Source organism: Littorina saxatilis, linkage group LG2, assembly GCF_037325665.1.
Source record: "Littorina saxatilis isolate snail1 linkage group LG2, US_GU_Lsax_2.0, whole genome shotgun sequence".
In the NCBI taxonomy this organism is placed as follows: domain Eukaryota; kingdom Metazoa; phylum Mollusca; class Gastropoda; order Littorinimorpha; family Littorinidae; genus Littorina; species Littorina saxatilis.
The window spans coordinates 94,002,712-94,028,252 of record NC_090246.1 but is presented as its reverse complement, the minus strand read 5'-3'; the positions used below and the strand labels follow the sequence as shown (position 1 = coordinate 94,028,252).

Here is a 25,541-nt window from a genome sequence, read left to right as displayed (position 1 = left end):
GTAAAAATGGTTCGGGTTTGTTAGGCATATTTCATTTCATGTGACAAACACCAAATTTGGTATGAATGTATGGTTTTATGTGCTTAACAAAACCTGACACAAAGCAACCAAGAAAAATTTAAAAATCAGTTGTTTAAAAAAAATATAAAAATGGCCGTCAGTGAAAAAGGTATTTAGGCGTATTTGATGCTACAAGTCATTCTCTTGCAATAGAAACTAACAGAAACAATTGTTAAAACATAACAATACATGTATACATGATCAATGGTGCAGCGATTGGTTGGACGGGGTGGGTGGCAGGCTTAAAGAATCGTTGGCTTACCTAACCTGTGCCAGCAAGAAACTGTCGCACAAATGTTCGTACCAAAACGAAAACATTTATTCCTGTGCTATTGTATTCCATTTGTCCATGCTATTAAGGGCACACAACTTGGCTATCTGGAACTCTCTTAATATAAAAGATTGTATTTACATGGGTTATGTGACCACCGCCTAAATAAGGGTACCCCCAAAAATCAAATTGATAAAAATGAAAGGTATCAGTTCAAAAGTCAACGAAAATGCATAATAGGCATAACTTGGCAACATCAAATTGATTATCTATTCAGAACAAGGTGTTTTATTGTCATATCTTCCATATTTCTATAGTGGTGTGCCATTGTTCTTGATCACATGAGCGGTAAAAACCGGAGGTTTCTACATCAACTTCAAAGCTAACACCAAGTCAAACTTGAAAGGGTATCATAACAGAAAGCACTACATTTCAGCAATGACTTGGTGGATTGCTTTTAAACTTTCAGCATCATATACAAGACGTACTTTGGGTCAACTTTTGTATCGTTATAAAAAGAACATTTATTTACATATGTAATGCATTCTTTCAGAACTACAATTCATATGCCTGTCGGCTTACATTAAATCAATTGTTCTTCTTCGCACGCATACACTCATACAGACAAAGGATTGATATAAATTCTGCCACAGTGTCATTTCATTATGACTATAAGTGTAAATTTGCTAGTCCTGTAAACCTGATTAACGTCTTTTGGATGATTGCTGTCCTACAGCGATGCCCCTTCGTGCGTGATATTGAGAGGCACTGAGCGATAACTGCTGTGGGTAGAACAAAGTCTGAACGTTGCTTTCGTTCTCATGCGTTTACAGGACATGCACATTTCCGCCAGTGGCCATACACAAAGTAAACTGTGAAAGTACTTGAAACAATCATAATATATGCGAAGTCAAACATCTTTTTGATGTAAGTCAAAAAACCTGTGACTGTTATTAAAACATTTTTTGGAAGATTCAAAACAGTACTCGAACTACGTCTCATATGTAGACATACATTCCTGAAAGTTTTGAAGCAATCAACTTGGTCATTGCTAAAATACATGGCTTTTAGTAGGGTATCCCTCACAATTAACAATACAAAAACTCTAACTTATTAATGAGATAAACACATACATCAGTAGGAATAATGGCATAACACTAAAAAGTATTCATCCTGTTCTGGATAGATAGTCAAGTTGTCTTTCTCTTCGTATGCAACAGTTTCCCAGTTGTGCCTCATGAATTTTTCTTGACTTTTTGTTGTAGTCACATCCCCTTTGTCACGCCAAGGGTACCCTTATTTGGGCGGCGGTCATGTGACCCCTGTAACTAAATTTTCTTTTATCTAAAAATGTGCCATTAATGGCATAGATAGTTTGAATAAAATGACACGGGAATGAATGTTTGAGTTGAGGTACGAACATGGGTGCAATAATATTTTTACACAGTTTAATTGCTGATTTTCACAGGCATGCAAGCACAGCTGCAGAGAGCAGAGCTCTTCAGTCCTTCTTTGCAGCATTTGCAGCGTTTTGTTGTGCAGCACTTCCACACTTCATGCGTTCTCGGCACATGCTGGATACCTCTTGAAGGCTCGTCCAAAATAACTCCCACTTTCCAGCCTTGGACTGCCAGCCCCACAATTGGTGTTGGGTTGTTTGCTTGATTGTATATTTACTGATGAAGTCTAATTGGTAGATGGCTCTTCTCAAACTCATGTCCTGCAGCAGCACGTTACTTGTAAGGGTATTTTGGTCAATTTGGCAGCGCTTTTGACTGAAGAGGTACCTTCTAGCACTGTTCACACCCAAGACGTTTGGTTTTGTCCTGCAGAAGTACAACAAAAAGCTCTTGTACTGACCTGTCAGTAGTACTCAGCTATCAAAGAAGAGCAGACAACATGAGGAAAGATTGAGTGACGTCTACTAATGCATGCCATACTTGTCAAGCCTTCTGTTCCCCGAATACCACTGAAGAACAACACAGTATCACAGTCTGTAAAACTGTGAAACATGGACAGGCAGGGTGACTTCTCTAGGCCAATGGCTTTGGCAATGTGGTGAGCAAAAAATGGCTGAATCCTTTTCCATAGCGATGCACACTTCATAGGCAGAAAAACGGATGTCAGCTGGGATGAGAAGCAGACTGTCTTAGATTTCTGGCCTCCTCTGTGTCCATGGTGTAGAAAATCCACCTGGGGTACCCTTCACACAAAAGCTGAAAAGTAACAATTTTATTTGAATAAATTATAATGTTTACTATCTCAGAGAGTTAGCCAAAGCCTTCACACAAAAGATAAAATGCAAGAATTGTATTTTAATTATTTGTATAATTCTTACTATTTAAGGTCAATACAAAAAACTTTTTCCAGTGACCCAACTGATTCCAAAATCTTGCTGGCCGCTACATTCTCTAGAATTCTAACAGTCGCTTACAGAATGTTGACCCTTGTGATGGTATGGTAAACCCACCAAATTCATAGAGGTAGCTTACGCATATGTGTGCACACATGTTCCAGTTAATTATCAAAAAAAGATGCTAACTGTTGAGCTACCTAACACCAACCTTGATAGTAATGGTGAAATCAGCTCGTTTGTGTGGCACCAGCAGAATTGCTCATAATGTATTCACGCAGCACTCTTGTTCTCAGGAACCGGTGTGTGGTGTAACCCTCAGTTGTATATATCCTGTTAAAAGAAAATGCACATCAATGCAAGGTCAACCTAAAATAAGTAAAAGGTTGAGAGAAAAAAAGTAACAAACCAAAATTGTAACAGTGTTGAGACTCAGACTCAGAGAGAGGTACCACTGTTTTTAAAACCACTCATTTCTCATTTCATTAGCACATATTGCATACTTTTGTGTTTTAGCTATCATCTTTGAAAGTTTGATCACAAGACCGTAGAGACCTAGGGAATGTTTTTTTCCCCAAGCTGGCCCTCCTACTAGTTAGTACATGTGGCCTACTCACTCTAAGTCTAAGTCAGTACCCCTCCCTCCTCGGTCTTTTAGAGACTTATGGAAGTCTTTTATGAAAGGCAGGACTAATTATCATGCCTTGAACAATCTCGTTCTCCTTGCCTTTTATTCAAAGTTCTTTTAACTTGTCCAAAATCATGTGGGTGGCGAGCATGGTTTCCTTTCATTCAATCAACAGATAGATCTAGATGACAATCCAGTTACAGCAAGATCTGAAAGTGTGCAGCATTCCAGCGCTTCAGGTGATCAAAAACAGACCCGAGGCCGGACAAATAAAGATTATAATGACGTGAAATTGGTGAATGAAAGCGTAATCTTGAAAACTTACCTTCCTAAACGTTGTTTTCGCTCAAATCAAAACACGCATTTCTACGGAGGCCGCCATCTTGAATTTTCATGCTGCGGATATATACTTTTCTAAAAAATATAAAACAAAATGACAGAACACAAAAGTACCAATAATAATATTTATTTCATGTATATATTATCTGCAGACAACTTCTGGTGCATGGTTAACAATTGAATTTTACATTTTCTGAGTTGGAAATATTTACTGCTGATGGCTTTTGGTATGAAAATCGTCTGCTGTAGGTGCAGCCTTTTATTCATTATCATAAACACAAAAAATCAATTTCTGAAGTGGCTCTGTATCTGAAATCATTAAAAACATCATAAGGAACAATATCACCAAGTATGATGTTTGTCACAAGATGTGATTAATTGTTGATTGATTCTGTAACATACGAGCCCCACTATAAGCGTTGTGTGGAATATGAACGATCCAACTGGCACGGTTTTTAAATAAAATATAAAAGAAAAAAATCCTGAAGCATGGACGACTTGCCCTCCATGGAGGGCAACTCGTCCATGGGGGGCGGGTAATTCGTCCAGGTGGAAAAGGTTGTTCATATTACCCAATAGCATCACCTCGACATATGAAATTGACTGAAGTAACTTTTCTGTGTCAGTTTTGTTAATCGGAAGTGAGAATGACGTCATAATGAGTCGGCCTACGTCAGAAGTCGATCGACGTCTTGGCTATGCAGGGAGGGTGAGTATTTGAAGGAATAGATGTTCAAACATCTATACTTATTAGTTGCTCTGGTTCAAAGCGAAGCAAATGGGAAAATATATTTACAAATTGGACTTCTAATTGATTTGTGTCGCCCATTTCTGGTTGCGTGAACGTGAAATAGTTTAATAGGCCTACCACTAGGGCGGGACGAATTACCCGATCATGGTACTCGCTGAACATTGCTATTTACCATTGTTCCTGGGATAGCCTGAGATCTATAACTTTCGACTAGTTGTTATGAAAGCCAAAGCTTTTTTGCAGATCTGGTGCATTTTACAAATCAGCGGCTCCCTCCACTGACTGTGTTTTTTTTCGTGCAACAATTTTAGAGTGGAAACCATCAAAATTGACAAAGACTTACCGCTTTGCTGGGCCCGTTTTTTTCGACATTTTTATTCTTCAACTGATTCAGGTTGGGTAACTCGGGCTTATGAAATCGATGATAATCACCCCTGCAGTGTCATGTTCTCAAAATCGAGGGGGGACGACATACCCGAGGGGGTCGACTTGCCCTCCCTTCCCCTACACAGTGTAAGAAAAACAGAATGCATGGCTTGCTGTGTGATAGTTGGTTGACAATCGTTGTTGGTGGGTGTTTTTTATTCAAATATCAAAAAGCTCGCTTTCGGTAGCATTTTAATTCGGGGTTTTTAAATCGTATAAACCTGGTATCACACAGCAAGCCATGTAGTATTCTCTATTGGGGTGTGCACGTTAAAGATCCCACGATTGACAAAAGGGTCCTTCCTGGCAAAAATGTATAGGCATAGATACAAATTTTGAAAAGTCCACCAAATACCCGTGTGACTTGGAATAATAGGCCGTGACAAGTAAATATTCGCCATAATGGCTTGAGATTTACTGGCCGATGTGAATGCGTGATATATTGTGCAAAAAAAATCCATCTCGCACGGCAGACATTAATATGTAAAGCGCGGAGAGCACAGTCAATTGTGGTTCGCGCTATATATTGTGCGCCTTGAGTCGCCTTGTGGTGAGATATGTTCGCCTTATATATTCTCGTATTATTATTAGTATTCTCTATGTCACTCGAGAGCGGTCAAGGTTTTGAGGAGCTCAACAACATCAGTAAGTATCAAAGTCAAAGGCTGCTTCTTAAAATGTCACAGCGAACATGATTCATGAATAACTCGAAAACAACCAGTGTCGGGTGACTGCTTTAGTTGCGTTCGTCACCAAGGTGATTGTCTTTTCAAAAACATCTTGGTGCCTACTAACACTAAGCACTGACGCAGAATGATGTTGAGTGGGAATGAATTCTCCGGATGACGGTTAAGAGAGAGAGGGTAATCAATGGTGTAAACACGTACATGAGATCACAGATGCACAGAAGGGGGCGACTGAAGCAGAGAGTGATGCGTATGAACTGATCAAGGAAAGCAAGAAATCTCACACACGCACACACACAACACAACACAACACAACACACAAACATACACACACACACACACACACACACCACAAAACCCACATTCATGGCTCAGACAGAGAGACAGAGATTCAAGCTCCGTGCAACTTAAGGCAGGATACAAAAACGGATGACATTTCAACCAGAACAGTGCAAACAAACAAACTCACGCAATAAACACAAGGCCGTCTGTGCCCGTCTGTGGCAGATGATATATATAAAAGTTACAAAACTACCGACAGACAGAACAATAGGAGCCATCCCTCACTGGCGCGTTTGCTCTACTTCTCTTTACTGCCAAAACGGTATTACGCAATGAAAAGGGTGCTTCGTTTAAAGGCCGGGAAATGACAAACCGCCCTCAAATCTGACACTACACATCGTTTTATGGACTTGTCTCTTTTTCAGTACACGGAAGCAGTCTGCGCTCTCTCGCTTGTCCATAACACCACAAAACACGAACAAATATAGCCTCCATTTTTTGCAATGGTAAAAATATTACCGCAGGCTTTTGCAGTGTCGTTTTCTCTTTGTAGAAAATGTACGACATAAAAATGTCTGACCATGTGTTTTGCAACGAAGATTTGTGTGTGTGTGTGTGTGTGTGTGTGTGGTGGATGCGTGCGTACCATTGTGTGGGATATTGTGCTTCCGTGCGTGCGTGCGTGCGTGTGTGTGCGATCACTCACATGAGTGAACCTCGCTCTCTGCCTGTCGACCTGCATGTACGTATCTGTGTCATCCTGACCTCAGGTCAAAATAATGAGTTCGGCGACAGCCGTGGAGCGATGATGATCAGAATGGTATCTGTGTGTGTTCAAAAGCTGTCGGTTTTTTTGTTTTTTGTTTTTGTGGGAGGCGCGATCATTGCAACATGTTTTGACAAGCGCTGCATATTTTGTGCCCGTCTGTGGCAGATGATATATATTTTAAAAAAAATTAAAGGTAATACACACCCACAAAAAGCATGAACACACGCACGCACGCAAACACGCTAGGCACGTCACACGCAAACACACACTGACACGAGCGCGCTTGCACTCCGGTAGACGGATACGAATGCAGCAATAACACCCACATATTCACACCGGTGACACTGTGACGGTTCCCCTACGCTTTGTGTTCGGTGCCCTGACCCTTTGTGTTCGGTTCCCACTCGGTTCCCACACGCCAAAATTCGCGGACAAAACATCCATTTATGGTAGTATTACGCAATGTTGCTCTCTGAGAATGGTCTTGTTAGATCTGTGAGTGTTTACACTACATGCCTAGGTGCTGTTGGATTGAAGGTTTTTGATATTTTAGCCGTTATTAGGTAGAATGCCTTCCACTTTACTGCAAAACTGCATAATTCGTAGCATCGGCAAGAAATATCCTACCAAAAAATGCCTGCTTGGAACTGTCGTTGGTCCAGCAAAAAGTTCAACATGTCTGTAGCAGACAGCCCAAGTTTCAAGATTGTAGGGCCATCCAAACAGCCGTAATAATAAAAACAACAAAAGTAGTCAGTGAAATTGGCTGTGTTCGGTCCCCACACACTTTTGTGACGTAGGCGTGACGGTTCCCATAATTCATTGTGTCGGTCCCCACTTTCTGTGTCGGACCCCACTTTCGACCTAATTTCTCTGTGACGGACCCCACAACCAGCCTATTTTGTGTCGGTCCCCACACCTTCTTGGATTTATGACTTGCCGGTTACTTGTATCATTGTATTCATTGAATCTAATTGTCTCGGAGTTATTTTTCAGCAAAAACCGGCAAGGCAGCACCTTTTGTGATACCAAGTAAGTCAGATGACATCAGTATGTGTGTGTGTGTGTGTGTGTGTATGTGAGAGAGAGAGAGAGAGAGAGAGAGAGAGAGAGAGAGAGAGAGAGAGAGTGAGAGAGAGAGAGAGAGAGAGATTGACACCTTTCCAGATCACTCCGGTTATGCGACACTACCGCGAGCGTCACTACCGCGTGTCACACTACGGCGAGTACGACACTACCGCGTGTAACACTACCGCGTGTCACACTACCGCGAGTACGACACTACCGCGAGTATAACACTGCCGCGTGTCACACTACCGCGCGTACCACAACCGCGAGTACCATAACCGTAGAGAGAACGCATGCAAACTTACTTCTTGTGAGTTTGTGTTCTAACGGCTTTGATTGGAAGCAACCCATTCTATATGTATTCTGATAGTGTGTTCTGATCGTTTTGAGTTCTTGGTTAGCATGACAAACATTGAATTAGTGTTCAGAGAACAGACCAGGCCTTTTTGTTTTATATTTCAAGGAAACATTTCAACCTTTGCCTTCAGCCATGGAAGTCATAAAATGACACGCGGTAATGTTATACTCGCGGTAGTGTGACACGCGGTAGTGTTATACTCGCGGTAGTGTCGTACTCGCGGTAGTGTCGTACTCGCGGTAAGTTCTGTTTCCGTACCCGCGACAGCGGCAGCGACAAAAGAAAACGCGCGCAAACGCGTGACGTGTTTCCGTACTTGCGTTTTAAACATGCGGTAAAATCTGTAAACTCCCGCGTTGCCGCGCGACAACGCGAAAAAATCGCTCCAGGACCCTTTCAAAAAAATCGCGTCGCTTGCCGCTTGTCGCGCCGCTAACGCGTCGCGCGTGTGGAAACACTCCTGGTCATTTTCTATGTGCTTGATTTTCGTCGCACCGCTGGAAAAACGCTATCGCGGGTACGGAAACACAACTTTAGTGTGAGACGCGGTAGTGGTACTCGCGGTAGTGACGCTCGCGGTAGTGACCAGTACCCGATCACTCCACATAAACGCTGGTTCTGGTTGCATTGTGCCGCTGACATACAGCTAATAGGATTTTTACACCCCCGGTATAGGGGTGTGTATAGGTTTCACTCGATGTGTTTGTGTTCGCAAGTAGATCTCAAGAATGAACGGACCGATCGTCACCAAACTTGGTGAACAGGTTCTATACATTCCTGAGACGGTCCTTACAAAAATTGGGACCAGTCAAACACACGGTTAGGGAGTTATTGGTGGATTAAAATTATACAAGGCCTGGTATAGACGGACACCCCCGTTGGTCAAAGGGAAATAACCATTCTCACTGCCACCAACTGAGAAGGTTATTTCCCTTTGACGGGGGTGTAGTTCCTATCGGAGGAATTTCTTGTTTTAATCCTTTTGTGGTATTGCTGATGATGCTGAACATGTATTTTACTAGTTTACCAATATGTATCTTTGACCCTGATAGCCTACGAAAACGGAGCAATCATGGCCCAACATTGGCCCAATGCTGAATTTATTGGCGCGGTGTTGAGCCTTAGTCGGGCCGTTGTCGTAGGCTGTCAGGGTTTATGTAGCCTTGTTCCATTGTATTCTGACTGTCATAAAGTAATAAAGTAGATGTGTACTGCCGGGCAGTACATACCCCAAGCGAAGTCGTCCATCTGTGTGTACATGATTCTCTCTCTCTCTCTCTCTCTCTCTCTCTCTCTCTCTCTCTCTGTCTTAAAATGTGTCATCGATGACGTGTTTTCATACTTGCTAATGCGGCAGGCTAATCATGACGTCAAATTGAAACTTCTTGAAGTCTCTCAGAAAGGGACATGAAAACCATGTGGGGGTTACTAGTTTGGGCTGAAAAAAAACCCAACTCCACCTAAAATTCAAGCGCCTATGGGGCTGAATTATGCAGCATAAATTGTGAAACATCAGGATATCTCACACTTTCAATTCTGCCATCATGTCAAATCTGACAACAAACCTACCCACAAAATGTCATAAATATCGGTGTAGAATTGAGACTTAACGGTTTTTAACTGCCAAAAATAAGTTTTTTTGACTGGAATAGTTTGTCTTGAAATTCAGTTTGGGACAACGGACCCACCCACTAAATTTCATAAAGATAGGTGAAAATTTAAATGTAACGGTTTTTAACTGCCAAAATTATGTTTTTCTTCTGGAAAAGTATGGAGTGAAAATCAGTTGGGGACAACGAACCTACCCACAAAATTTCATAAATATCGATGAAGAATTGAGATTTAACGGTTTTTAACTGCCAAAAATAAGGTTTTTTGTCTGGAAAAGTATGTCTTAAAATTCAGTTTGGGACAACGGACCCACCCACTAAATTTCATAAAGATAGGTGAAGAATTGAAATTTAACGTTTTTTAACTGCCAAAATTATGTCTTTCTTCTGGAAAAGTATAGAGTGAAAATCAGTTGGGGACAACGAACCTACCCACAAAATTTCATAAATATCGATGAAGAATTAAAATTTAACGGTTTTTAACTGCCAAAATTATGTTTTTCTTCTGGAAAAGTATGGAGTGAAAATAAGTTGGGGACAACAAACCTACCTTTAACATTTCATAAGAATCAGTGAAGAAATAGGATTTAACGATTTTTTAACGGCCTTTAAATCATTGGTGATGTCATCATAACCCAGTCGTTGTAGTTGTCGTCGTAGTTGTTGGTGTTGTTGTTGTCATGTTCGTTGTCGTGATTGTTGTTGTTCTCGTGTTGTTGTTTTTGTTGTTGTTGTTGTTGTTGTTGTTGTTGTTGTTGTTGTTGTCGTCGTCGTCGTCGATGTCATTTGTTGTTGTTGTTGTTATCGTCGTCGTCGTCGTCATCGTCGTCGTTGTCAGAGGTTATTTCTAAAGATTTCATTGATAGTCTTTGTTCTCGTCACCAAGACTTGCTAAGAACAAGCTTGGAACAGCAAGAGTTCCAAGAACAAGATTAGAACAACTCATTACATCATTACCAGTACGTCATTTGTATTTAGAACACACTTTAGAAAAAAAACTCTTCAGCTACAAACCAGTCACCCTCACATGTCGGAGGTGTTTGTCTAAACCACTTACTGAAATGTTTTGAGGTTTAATGACCATACACATGTTGAACCGGTGAGTGTCTTCCGCTGCTTAATTCGCAAATAACTATTTTATTAAAGTCCGCTTGAAACGCTCAAAGATGAAATTCCATGTTAAAAAGTGACAAAAGTTTCACATTTTCCCGTTGTAACAGCTTCCGATGATATTATATGAAAATTCTGATCCTCTGAGAGGATTCCCCGAAACAAAATCAGTTTGTACGCCTAATTTTAATAGAATTGTCCAAACAGTGTCGCTAATATTGTGCTAAAAGATGAATTCTAGAACAATGTTCACAGACAGACACCACTTGGCAAAAAAATTTTCAGTGCTGGGAGATGAAAAAAAAAACTACCTCGCAACGCGCGGGCTCCGCCCGCGCTCCGCTTGGATTAATTTTAAGAGAAAGCAGTCATGAACACAAGGAGCTGGGAAAAGTTGCCTCTTACAACAAGCGTGGATAAAGACACATACTTGACACAGGCAAGTACTCTTTTTTTTTTTCAATCACCACTAGAAGTCCCTGGGCAGCATTTTGCTCTGAAAACTGAATCTCACATACGACAGGTGGATCAATTATTTTAAAAATGTGCCAAATTGCCTATCTCCAAGGCCTTAAGACTAAGAGTAGATATTGGGAAGGCCAGTTCAAGAAGGTGTGGGTGGATCAACACATAATTTGCTGGTATACTGGGAACCGTCCCAGAGATAAATAATGTTATATATTATTTGTGGCATAAACTAATAAAGTTAGTCTCTCTCTCTCTCTCTCTCTCTCTCTCTCTCTCTCTCTCTCTCTCTCTCTCTCTCTCTCTCTCTCTCTCTCTCTCTCTCTCTCTCACACACACATACACACACATACTGATGTCATCTGACTTACTTGGTATCACAAAAGGTGCTGCCTTGCCGGTTTTTGCTGAAAAATAACTCCGAGACAATTAGATTCAATGAATACAATGATACAAGTAACCGGCAAGTCATAAATCCAAGAAGGTGTGGGGACCGACACAAAATAGGCTGGTTGTGGGGTCCGTCACAGAGAAATTAGGTCGAAAGTGGGGTCCGACACAGAAAGTGGGGACCGACACAATGAATTATGGGAACCGTCACGCCTACGTCACAAAAGTGTGTGGGGACCGAACACAGCCAATTTCACTGACTACTTTTGTTGTTTTTATTATTACGGCTGTTTGGATGGCCCTACAATCTTGAAACTTGGGCTGTCTGCTACAGACATGTTGAACTTTTTGCTGGACCAACGACAGTTCCAAGCAGGCATTTTTTGGTAGGATATTTCTTGCCGATGCTACGAATTATGCAGTTTTGCAGTAAAGTGGAAGGCATTCTACCTAATAACGGCTAAAATATCAAAAACCTTCAATCCAACAGCACCTAGGCATGTAGTGTAAACACTCACAGATCTAACAAGACCATTCTCAGAGAGCAACATTGCGTAATACTACCATAAATGGATGTTTTGTCCGCGAATTTTGGCGTGTGGGAACCGAGTGGGAACCGAACACAAAGGGTCAGGGCACCGGACACAAAGCGTAGGGGAACCGTCACAGTGTCACCGGTGTGATATTGCGTGTTCGAAAGCTACCCACGCAGCCGCGACGCCGACAGACCTAAATAAAAAATAGGCTAATTACCGTATCGGTGTCAATATCGCCGATGCCACAAAATAAGCAAGCACCTTGATGTCATTAACTGATTAAAGTAAAGGTCAACGAAGAACAACTCGCGTATGTTTATCTCCATCTAAGACTTGTGCAGTTATCGTCCTTGTCGTTCTGAAGGTTAAATGTAAAACATCGACGACAGTAAGAACAACAACTCCCCCTTTTATCTTGCCTGAAATCCTGAACCAGTTATCTTTCTTTTCCGTTTCCCTGAGACTGACCAAACTGTGTTTCTAAAGATTCTTATGCCAAGCCCTGACAGGGAGTCACACAAGCGAGCATGCACACACACACACACACACACTGACACGCGCGCGCACGCACGCACATATATAAACCTGCACATTTAATTTAGCACCACACAAAAATCTCGTTTCACACAAGAAGTGGCCTTCGGTTTGTTTCCGATGTGTGCTCAATCAGTGAAGGATGTTCTCATCCCACGTAAAAGTCTGAACAGATCCGTAGTGATGGTATATTCTATCATTTACACCAGAAGGAACCAAAGTAACTGTCAAGGCACAATCCTTCTCTTGAGTACAGTTTCACTCACTACTTTCTCAGATTGTTTGTTTGTTTGTTTGTTTGCTTAACGCCCAGCCGACCACGAAGGGCCATATCAGGGCGGTGCTGCTTTGACATATATATAACGTGCGCCACACACAAGACAGAAGTCGCAGCACAGGCTTCATGTCTTACCCAGTCACATTATTCTGACACCGGACCAACCAGTCCTAGCACTAACCCCATAATACCAGACGCCAGGCGGAGCAGCCACTAGATTGCCAATTTTAAAGTCTTAGGTATGACCCGGCCGGGGTTCGAACCCACGACCTCCCGATCACGGGGCGGACGCCTTACTGACCACTAGGCCAACCGTGCCGGTCTTTCTCAGATCTGGTCAAGCTTGATTGAATTAGACTATCCCTACATCTGGACACATATTAACACAATCAACATTCTGACTAATTCCCGTGTACAATGACTGTTTACATAATATATATATAATTGAGTCACTTGAGAAAAAGTGACTCTATGTAATCGGTCAGTGTTAGTCTGTCCGGCCGGCCGGCCGGCCGGCCGTCCGTAGACACCACCTTAACGTTGGACTTTTCTCGGAAACTATCAAAGCGATCGGGCTCATAGTCGTGACCTCCAATGACCTCTACACTTTAACGATGGTTTCGTTGACCTTTGACCTTTTTCAAGGTCACAGGTCAGCGTCAAAGGAAAAATTAGACATTTTATATCTTTGACAAAGTTCATCGGATGTGATTGAAACTTTGTAGGATTATTCTTTACATCAAAGTATTTACATCTGTAGCCTTTTACGAACGTTATCAGAAAAACAAGGGAGATAACTAGCCTTTTCTGTTCGGCAACACCGTTGGGCTTTTCTCGGAAACTATAAAAGTGACCGGGCTCAAATTTTATGTGAACGTGACTCATTGTGTTGTGAATAGCAATTTCTTCCTGTCCATCTGATGCCTCATATAATATTCAGAACTGCGAAAGTGACTCGATCGAGCGTTTGCTCTTCTTGTTTAGAAATGTATTGAATATGGGCTGTGTGTTTGTATGCTTTAGTGTGTTTTCCCGTTGTTTTCGTTATTTTTTTATTTTTTTTAATGGTTTTTTTTTAATTTTTTTTTTTTTAAGATGCATAGTTTTGTATGGTTGATGTTGTTTGATGTTGCTGTCTGATGTTGATGTCGTGTACAAAAAAGAAATAAAAACGTAAAAAAATAAAATTAAAATAAAATAAAAATTCCTGTATACAATGGAAATAAATATATTGCTGAATTCAGTTCTTGACAGGCACCAGTGGCAATCTGTGTTATCAAGCAGAATATTGCTTTTTAAAGGCAAAGAAAATAGGTCGTCAAACGGGATATGTCTTTATTAATAGGTATCGCAATATTGTACCTTCCTTTTCGTGTACTGAAGAGCAAAGTATACCAACAAAATTGGGATCCCTCTTAATAACAACAAATCGCGTTATCTGACCGGTTTTCTTTGCCTTTCACGCAATACCTGACCTCCAACTAGCGACTCTTCGCGTTTTTTGGCGATCTACTCACAAACAAATGGTCAATAACGACTTTCGCCCAAATTTACCCCGTGCAACTGTGAACCAGTGTGCGCTGATGCCAGCATAAGCTCTTGCTTGCACTCGTGTGAGCAGTGAGTGTTATCAGTTTTGTATCACCCTGCACACGTCCCTCACTTGTTACACATCGCGTGCAGACCGAATCTTTGACATTTTGGTATTTTGTTCTTTCCCCGAATCTTTCACAGTTTGGTATTTTGTTCTTTGCCCGAATCTTTGATATTTTGGTATTTTGTTCTTTCCTGGAATCTTTGACAGTTTGGTATTTTGTTCTTTCCCCGAATCTTTCGAAACGTCAACAAGAGATAAAAGCTCTTGTTGGCGGCCTATGCCCCGGACGGGGTCAAAGGCATAACCAACCAACCAACCGAATCTTTCATATTTTGGTATTTTGTTGTTTGCATAGGTACAACAACCCGCCCCCGTACCGCCACCGCGTTGTTCCCCGGGCAGTGTGGAAGCGACACAGCTCTGGGCTGGAAATCGAGCGCACGCCCATCCAGTCCCTATGGGACTGCGACACGGGCTCAGTGGGACCCTGGAACAACATCCAGGCTATGCCAGTCTACCCCTCCTTCGCCTCCGCACCCGGCTACAAGCGAAACAGCGGATCAAACAGGTTAGTACACATGGTCTAGGCTATAGGGCTTGTTCTGTTGGGAGATAAAGGGCGCTTACATGCTCCTAGCCTAAGTCTAACAGTGAACAACAAACCCAACAGCAACGACAGCAGCAAAACAACGACATTGAAAGGCGAGGGGTACTATTGCCAAAGACGGCAATGCAAAGCGCAATCCTTATTCCTACTGACAATAAACATAAAACGATAATACATCAACTAAACTGAATGTGCTCGTTTCTGTGTCTTCCCCAGGCAAGAGAGTAAGGACGTGAAGGACGTCAGGTCGCAGCACTATCCTTACTCCCACACCCAAAGTATCCACCATCAGCATCAGCAGCAGATACAACTGCAGAAGGTCCACCAGCAAATGATGCAGCAGCAGCAACAGAAGCAGAAGCATACTTCCAGCTTCAATGAGGCCAAAGACAACGCAGAACTAGTCCGCCAAAGTGCCGGCAATCTTCCGAGGCGATACAGAACACCCTCTCCTCGCTTTAGACAAGAGTACCCTGTGCCTGCAGCGCGAGAGCCCAAGACTCCTCCGCCGGTCAAGCCCCGCAAGGACACACTCCTCGCGCACCCGGAGCAACAAGCCAAAGGAGTGGACGGCGAGACACAGAAGGTGACCCATGGCAACAACGTCAAGAGTGCCAGTAATCATCACAAGAAGGAACGCGTTGTCCTACATAAAAGAGGTGAACCTGAGGCCGTCATCACAGATGTTACCACGACGTACGTGAACGCAGTCAAAGAGCTGCTTCTCAGCGAGAGGAAGATGCAAGACAGCAGTCGTCCGTCCGAACAGGAGAAGCAAACCAAAACTCTCGCTGCCGTTGCTGCATTGGAAAGCAAGGAAGAGCAACCCGTACATCCAGATACAGCTAACACACCTGTACATCTCATGGCAGAAGCAGACTCCCAGGGCAAGATCGTGGAGCGTCTGAAACAGGAGCTGCTTCACCCCGAGGTCACGAGCTACAAGCTTTCCTCCAGCGTGCTGGACACAGCGGCTGAGCCCCAGTCCAAGGTACACAAGGAGGCTGCCCGGCGACAGCGAAACGTGGACCGTGAGCTGGAACACTCCAGAAACAGCCACGGGCCCTGTGACGCCCCGTTACCGGCAGTTAAGCGTTCCAAGACCAAGGTGTCCCACCTGGCCAAGAAGACTTCTGACACGCGCGTGTGCAAAAAGCGATCCAAAACCCTGCACAAATCAGATTCCAGAGGTTCGACCGGCTCCAAAGGTTCAAGATCCAAGAGAAGCTCACGAACGAATGAAGAACAGTACGACTCCGCTGTACTTCGCGCCATCAAAGCAGAAGACGAATGTAAGAAAAGCGATAAATCCAAGGGCAGTACCTGCGGTTCTTCCAAGCCTGGAGGTTCTCTAGGCGACAGAGAGAAGAACCCGAAGCAAGCGGGAGGGGACGGGGAGCAAGATCGCATCGCACCCCACGAAGCCGGCAAGCGTCTGGCCAAGCTCAGAAAGCGGCTGGAGGACTCTCTGGAGCTCATTCAGAAGCAGCCTGGCCTCGACAAGGAGCTCGCGGAGAAAGCTCGCTGCTCAAAGATGAGACAGCGCAGAGAGGAGCTGGAGAAGCTGACCTTCATGAAGGACGACATCCTGGAACTGGAAACACTCACCTGCATAGCTAAATCCAGGGAGGAGATGAAAGCCAATGCAAAACCAACAGCAAATGCAGACCCTATGTTGAAGCAAGCTGCAAAGAAATCAGTAAAAGCTGATGACATTAGTGCAGCTAAAGGTGCTGATGACGAACCTCGGTGTTCTACGAAGCAAGAATCTTACAATATTTCCAAATTTGTTAGCGCGTACAGCACAGAAAATGGAGTGGAGAGGCAAGAAAACAGTGTCACACAGATCAGCACTAAAGTCACGGAATATGCTTCCCAGGTAGATCACGAAAGAGCACCACAAAAGCTTGAAGACGATGCGACCAAAGATGGCGACAATGTGAGGCCTAGACAGTTGGAGAAACAGCCGCACACAAATGAGAAAGATATGTCCGGCAGAGCAAAGGTCCATGTTGACAGCCAGGATGCCGATGGAGACAATACCTCACCAGCTCGAAGGTCAAGAGATTCGTCAGTAAATGAAAAGCCAATCAGAGCCGGAGAGCCGGAAAAAATCATAACGAGAAGCGGGAGGGTTCTGGATGCAAACAGTCTTGATGAAATCATTGAACGCCAATGCAAACGGAGAGAAGTCCTGAGGCAAAGAAAGAGAAGCCCTGCTGCTGAAGAGGACTCCATAACACCAAAGATGACACGATCTGAGAGCGCATCGGCATGCGAGGACAATGCGGTTCAAGCGGCAAGCACAGGAGCTCCCAAACCTCAAGTCGTCCTCGGCCAAGGTCCCGGGCAGCGACGCAGTTCTGCTGACAGGATGGAAGCCCGTATTCAGAGGACTGAGATTAAGGACTCCAAGCCGTCATCTATCATCATAAACGGGACACCCTACGTCAAAGCACCCGTAACTTTGCCTCCCAGGGCGAAGGCTGAGGACAATTGCGCAGAAGAGGATACCAGTCAGTACTCCGGTCAGACTGGAGACGATCAGTCACCTATGATCAGTGACCTGGACATTAGTCCCTACGTGTCCAAGCGAACTCTTGGCTACCTGAAGTATGAGGAGCCTGAGGTTCAGCCCAAGAAGCCAAGCTCCACCACGGAAACGAAAACCTCGCCAGAAAGACTGTGGAGGCCTGTCTTTGACCCACTCTTTGCAGGAGAGAGAGAAAGCTCGGCTCGCCGGAGGGTGAGGTGGAGGCGGCAGGCAGAGAGAGTGGAGAGGCAGCGAGCAGATGGGGACGACCGGCAGAAAGTCCCACCACCCGTTCTTCCTAAGCTGACACGCCTGGACGACCTCATGGATAACAACGCTTCTCAGGTGTGGAGCACCATTCAGGAAATCAACGCTGCGAATGCGCCTATCCAGTACCAGCCTAAAAGCAAACCTTGGGAACTGAGGGAGAGCTCGGACAACACACCTAGAGCATTCCAGGAGAAAGCCCCCGCGCCAGAAAAACCAGTGTTGTCCCCCAGGCCAGTACCCAGGACCTTCGTCAAGGAGAAGAACATGGATCTAGCGGCGGCCGGAGAGTTAGGCGTGATCAAGGACAAGGGACCCCCTCAAAACGTGGAAATCTGTGTGGAGAAGTCTCTGACGCCCAGCAAGGCGGCATCCGTCTTCGACCCCAAAGCTCAGCTGGAGAGAGAGAAGGAGAAGGCGGAGGTGGACCGGGCCGCCATCAGAAGCCACATCCAAGAGGGAATGCCTCCGTCTAAGTTCAAAGCCAACGTGCACCTCTTTGAGCAAGCTGCCGCCACCGGTGGGGTCACGCCCATTGATTCCAAGGTGAAGGCTAACGTGAGAATGTTCGAGGCGGCCACGCGAGGTGATCGAGGGTCCTCGTGCAGTCCGGAGAGACGCGGGCCTCTCGGGATGACCGGTCGAAGTCCTTCATCTCCCAGACCTTAGATTGGCTAACCGTCAGAATGTTGGATGCAAGCTACACTCTTTCCTCTGTCATCTTTTCCTGCTTTTTTTGTGTGTACAAAATCCTTCATCTCCCATACTTTAGCTTGAAAAAATAGAGGTCAAAGCTTTGAATTTAAAGGTAGCTACACACTTTTTTTTATTTTTTTTTTATTTGCTATATCTGTCGGACCTTAGATTGACAGCCTCCTCCCTTTTTCCTTTTCTTCCTTTCTTTACGTTCAGCCACCCCACCCACCCCCCCCCCCCCCCCTCCCTCTCTCTCTCTCTCTCTCTCTCTCTCTCTCTCTCTCTTTCTCTCTCTCTCTCTCTCTCTCTCTCTTTCTCTCTCTCTCTCTCTCTCTCTCTCTCTCTCTCTCTCTCTCTCTCTCTCTCTCTCTCTCTCTCTCTTTCTCATGCTCTGATAACATTGTATTAAGGGCTAAGCTCTTCTTCATTTATTTCTGTCTCGCTGTCTTCCTTTCTCTCTTCTCCGCCCTCCTTCCAAAAATGTTTCTTTACTTCTTGACTGTCTGATTTGATCAATAGCTCATTGATTTGTGTTTTTCCATTCTTCCCATACCAATCAGAAAAACACCCTTTCGCCTGTTTTCTGAGGACATCTCCTAACTCGACCACCTATTAAAAACACTGGATTAGAATCTCCATTTCCTTTTGTTACGCCCTTTTCTGCAAAACATACCTCGTATCAACTACCGATTAAAACAAATGAAATCTGAATTACCAGCTCAGCTTAATGCTCTATTCCATTTCTGCCATATTTCCAAAGCACTCCTGCGTTTTAATGAGTGAAAACAAAACAATTGGTTAACTGCTGCAGTTCCCTCTCTACACCCCCACTCCAACACATATTTTCTTTTTCCCAAGGCATGTCCGTATCAAAATATGTCTGGTCAGAGCTCTGCTTTACACCTTTTTGTTTTTTGCCTCACTCGTGTAACGGTGCTTTATATAAAATAAAAGTATACCAAACCTTCAAGACTATCCATCAATATTCTGAGGAATGGTGTGATGATTTTCAGTGTCGGGGGGGGGGCGTAAGTGTCATTTACACGGGAGTAGATGGGAGGGGTACGTTTTCTTTAAATACGATTTGAAGGGAAACGCTCATGCAATACATGCACAACTTATTTCGAGCAGATCCACAGGTGTTTGAACTTGAATGGAGTGCTTTTTCGTGTTGCACATTGCTGCAACTGCATGACTTTCCTCTGACTGTTTTTTTAAGAGAACATGCAATTTAAAAAAAAAATTCAATTGCACACCTATTTTTTATCTCTTTTAATTATTACACTTATAGATATTTTTTAATTAAACTGAATTAAGGCTGGTCCTTTCCTGAGTGTTTTTTTTTATGATGGTTTTTATTTCGTTCTTCCCTTTAATCTCTTTATTTACAACAAAGACTGGAATAATAGACTGTTTTATTAATGATTATAATTTTCAATAGACAAATGCCAAAATAAAGAGGCACTGTGATACATATTTGTTATGCAATGAAGCTTTTTTGAGAGTGCGGAAAAAGAGGAAATGCGTGTGCAGTGTATGTTCGCCTGTCTCTGTTTGGGTGTTTTTCAACTTCACCAATTGAAGAGGAAGCAAAATTGTAAAACAAATGATTTCTGACAAGCACTACTTTACCGCACAAATTACTTGTGGCGTACCAATGTGCAGGAAATCAACGCCGATTCTTTTCAGACTTTTGTACTACCCTACCCACTTAATTCCTCTGTGTTTGTGTGTGTGTGTGCCTAGTGTGTGTTTGCGTGCTTGTTTGCATCCATTCATGAGCATGCATGCTTGTGTGTGGCAACCAAAAAACAAAATGTAATTACGACATGGAAGATTGCTTCAACCTGGAGAACTTACTGTGCGAAGAATCGGCGAATGGATTGCACGTGCTACTTTCGTTGAAGTTACATGACTGTAATGGTGTGATCCCATGCAAGTGCAAAAGTTTACAAACACTTATAATTATCTAGGTTGGTAAAATGTCTCTTACATATGAAATATTTAGTGGATGCGCAAGTACATCATACCCTACAAGGGACGTCTTTCTACAATTGCACACACACGCGCGCGCTCCTGCACACATGCACACACACACATACATGCATGCTCACACAGAAGATGCAAAAAAGATATTTGGTAAACTTCATTATGTTTATTTATCATTAAAAATCAAGACAAAAGGTAACAGAACAACGAAACACATACTGGAATGTTTTTTGTAGAGATAAGTGGATTGCAACTGAATATAAACCATACAGCATACTTCAAGGAATGCCATCCATCACAACCAAAAGTAAAGAACACATACTGGAATGTTTTTTGTAGAGATAAGTGGATTGCAACTGAATATAAACCATACAGCATACTTCAAGGAATGCCATCCATCACAACCAAAAGTAAAGATGTCGCTGAATGAATGTTAAACAAATGCAGGTTTCTGGCCGGACACATAAATGCAGCATAACAACCTGTTTTAGAAAAAGAACAAAAGCAATACTTAATTTCATAACAATACATGTGCAACACCAGTATTGAGTGTAATTGCACTGTTTGTGTACGACCTGAACAAACAACTACAAAATACAATAATGAAATACTTTAACACGTCTCATCAATATATAAGAAATTCATTTATGAATGTTTTGTTTCCGATCAATTTGAGTCATACACAAAAAAACGTGTATTTGTAGCATCAGTCCTTTGGGTTCTTCATGCAAGACATTATTAGCAGAAGTCTTTCTTTCTTTTTCTTTCTTTATTTGGTGTTTAACGTCATTTTCAACCACAAAGGGTTATATCGCGACGGGGAAAGGGGGAAGATGGGATAGTATTAGTTATCGTTAGATTTGACTGTGATATCAACATTTATCAGTCTGCAGAATCTTCACTTTGATGAAGGCGGCAGTCCAAAGAAAGAAGAAGAAGTTGAACTCATATCAGATCGAGGCGTAAGCCGAGATCTGATATGATTCAGCCTTTCGAGACATTCAGACTGATAAATGTTGATATCACAGTCAAATCTAACGATAACGATTTTATCGCATTCGATTTCGGAACAGTAGGAATCATAAACCTACCTAAGAAGTCAGACAAACGCAAGGGAGGCTACTGCCTTGTATTTAATGTTGGAAATGTTGGGTTGTCACTTACACTTACACTTGGATACACTTGTTTTTCCATCCGAGGCCAAAGGCCTATAGTGGGTCTTTGTGTCGCAGCTCTTGGGTATTCGTTCCACCCACTTCTTGGGTGTCTTGACTGGAGGTAGTCAGCGGGAATTCAATGCTATATTGGTGCTCTCTCAGGTTTCCATCAAGCCTTCCTTTGAAACTGTTCACGGACGGGGCGTTGACTACATACTCTGGTAAGCTGTTCCAGTTCCCGACTACTCTCAGCCCAAAAAAGTTTTTCCTGATATCCAGGCGGGATGCTCTTTTTTCCAGCTTGTATTGATGGCCTCTTGTTCGGTCGTTCTTGCACTTTGGGAGCAGAGTTTCGCTGTCCACGTTGTACATTCCGTGGGTCAGTTTGTACGCCTCAATGAGGTCCCCTCTCAGTCTTCTATACGTCAGGCTTGGGAGGTTCAGGGCCCTCAGGCGGTCTTCGTACTCCTTCTCCTTGAGTTCAGGGACCATTTTTGTGGCTCTTCTTTGAATGCTCTCGATGAGCATGGCGTCTTTCTTCAGGGAGGGCGACCAGATGATATTGCCGTATTCCAGTATGGGTCTGATCAGGCCTTTGAAGAGTTGGTTCATCATGCTTTTGTCCATGTAGTCAAAGGTTCTCCTTATCATTCCAAGGATGCTGTTTGCTTTGTTTGTCGTCTTCCTGACGTGCTGTGAGAATTTCAATGTAGGGTCAACATGCACGCCAAGGTCCTTTTCACATGTCGTTGCTTCGAGGGTCGTCAGGTTAGCTCCATCCTGCATGTGGTAATCATGTTCTTCGTTCTTTTTGCCCAGGTGCATGACCTTGCACTTCCCAGCGTTGAAACGTAACTGCCAGTCGTTGGCCCACTGTTGTAGAGCTGTTAGGTCCCTCTGAAGTCCCTGACAGTCATTCTGGTCGTTTGCTGTGGAGAAGACCTTGGTATCGTCGGCAAAAATCCGGAGTAGGCCCTCCACTGCATCAGGCATATCGTTCACGTAGCAGACGAAGAGGATCGGACCGAGGACACTCCCCTGGGGGATACCGCTGGAGACTGTGGTCCAACCTGATGATGCGCCATTCAGAGTCACTCGTTGCTGTCTTTCGCTTAATAAGTCAGTGACCCAGCTATGTACACTGCCCTGGACGCCGTATTTCTCCAATTTCAAGAGAAGCCGCTGGTGGGGAACGCTGTCAAAAGCCTTGGCAAAATCCAAGTAGACCGCGTCCACTGCATTGCCCTCGTCCAGGAGACTCGTCCAGATGTTGATAGTGTCCAAAAGCTGTGTCATACATGAGCGGCCGCTCAAGAAGCCGTGCTGGCAGTCAGTGAAAGCTGGCTCCATGTGTTCCAGTAGTGCTGTTCTGATGATGCCCTCCATCATCTTGCATGGTATTGACGTTAGGCTCACCGGCCTGTAGTTTCCTGCCTGTGACTTGCTCCCTTTCTTGAAAATGGGGCTGACTTGGGCTATCTTCCAATCGGCAGGAATCTTGCCGTCTGCCATGGACTGGTTGAAGAGGATTGTGAATGGTCTAAGCAGCTCCTCCTGCGCTTCTTTTAGCACTCGAGGGTGCATCCCATCTGGCCCTGGGGACTTGGTAGCTTTCAGTTTTTTAAACTGCTCTTGTACCATTTTCTCAGTGATCGTCAGGTTCTCCAATATCCCCAACCCCTCTCTCCTGTCAAAGCTTGGTAACTGGGTCAAATCTTCTTTTGTGAAGACACTGGCGAAGAAATTGTTGAGGACTTCAGCCTTTTCTGCGTCGCTTTCTGTATAAGTTCCATCCTCCCTCTTGAGGTCGGCCACTCCTGCTTTGGTTTTTAGCTTTGAGTTGGCGTATGCGTAGAAGGCTTTGGGGTTGGTTCTTGCCTGTTGCGCTATCAGCTTTTCGAATTCTCTCTTTGCCTTCCTGACTTCCCACTTAGCCTGGTTTCTGCATTTTGCAAACTCTTGGTAGTCCTTCCCCTCTTGTGTTTCCAGGTATCTTTTGAACGCCTGGCGTTTTTTCTTGACCTTGACCTTGTCTTTTCCTGCTTTCCGCGTAACTTTGCTGCTCTTACTTTTATTTTTCAGTAACTGGTTCTTTTTCTCAGACAAAATAAGGCATGTATAATGAAAAAAAGAACAAAAATATACGGTTGAAACAGATCACCATCAAAGGCTAACAAGTTCAGTGGAGTTGCCAGTTCGAAGGAACAGCGAAGAATGTCCCAGTTACTTCCTCAGTCGTACTCTTTTTGACTGTTTGATTTGGCAATTCTGAACGATGGCAGGAACTGAAGTGCGCCAGGCAGTATCAGCAAAGTCCTCTGGCTCATTTTCTGTGCTCAAGAAAGCTTCCAGGTATTTGTCGGTATCGGCGGATTGCATAATAATGTTGTCGAAGCTCAGTCTCGCTTACGACTCATCCAAAATGGCGTCCTCCGACGGCGCTGTGACTGTGATAGATGCTGAAAGTTGTTCGGTTGATGTTGTATGGCTACGACTAAGAAAGGTGGACAATGGTTCATGCAGGTGCGAACTGTTTAAATCGGCTGCTCATTTCCTGCCTTTTTGTGAGTGATGTGCGCTGAAACACTGCAAGAGATCTCACAGTTTTCTCAGTAAGTACTGCCACTACTGGTACTTTCAAGGTCAGCTTTGTTTATGGCTGTTCCAACTACCTCAGTCGGTAAGATTGTAACATTCTTTTCTACTACTTCTCTGTTAAAGCTGGGTGGGAACAGTTTGATTTTATTCATTGCACAGCTTAATCTTTCTGATTCAATTACTTTCCTTTTATAAATTTGTGATTTAAAAAAAAGGGAGACATTTGTTTTCTTCAGGTGAGATCTTATTCTTCAAAATTAAAATTGATGAACTACTTCCTGCGCGATATCAAATTCGCTGGGAACTTCCTGCGCGATGTCAATTGATATACAGTTCCTAGTTGACCAATGACAACAGCATGTTTTGTCATGTGATCAGTAAAAATGCGATAAAGCCACTTGTCAATTGTTTCTTGTTCACAAAAGCACTAATCAAAAATTTGCTCCAGGGGCTTGCAACGTAGTACAATATATTACCTTACTGGGAGAATGCAAGTTTCCAGTACAAAGAACTTAACATTTCTTACATACTGCTTGACTAAAATCTTTACAAAAATTGACTATATTCTATACAAGAAACACTTAACAAGGGTAAAAGGAGAAACAGAATCCGTTAGTCGCCTCTTATGACATGCTGGGGAGCATCGGGTAAATTCTTTCTCGTCCCAACCAATATGGGACTCCCCCTAGCCCGCGGGGGGTAGCAGAAGTCTTCAACAGCGTATTGAATGAATACCCACCAAAATAATTTGGAGCACCAAGATTTGGAAGGTGTCCGACATCCTTTTTGCATGTACATGATCATGATCGGTTTTGAGATTTGTCTTCTGCAAGTGACAGTATAGCCATCTTGTAACGTACACTCAATGCTTTTCCTCTTTTTTGGTATTCATCTGTTTTCATGCCTGACTCGATATACACCTGTTATATTTCTCTCAAATTCGACAAAATAACCACAAAACAAAACAAAACCTTAGACACACACAACTTCAAATTAATCTCAGATGTTGGACAGAGGGATACCAAGATATAAAAACACAACTATGAAATACTTCCTAAAGAGGGAGATAGCTATGTCTCGCTGAAACTCGGTTCAGTTGCACCTGTTACGAGAAGAAAATAAGGGTAAAGTAACCAGCTCTTTTCTTCTTTTCTTACTTTTTTTTTAGACAACAGCTAGGTTTA

The 25,541-nt window shown here is 43.4% G+C and overlaps 1 protein-coding gene across 1 annotated transcript in view; it reads left to right on the top strand.

Moving 5' to 3' along the window:
• Positions 1–18,855, top strand: part of LOC138960213 (titin homolog) — a 40,231-nt gene extending 21,376 nt beyond the window's left edge. The window contains exons 6-7 of the mRNA XM_070331995.1: positions 14,866–15,078; positions 15,334–18,855. Of these exons, the coding sequence (XP_070188096.1) occupies positions 14,866–15,078; positions 15,334–18,586 (3,466 nt within the window). The 3' untranslated portion in view covers positions 18,587–18,855. The remainder of the gene's footprint in view (positions 1–14,865; positions 15,079–15,333) is intronic.
• The last annotated feature ends 6,686 nt before the right edge of the window (positions 18,856–25,541 follow it).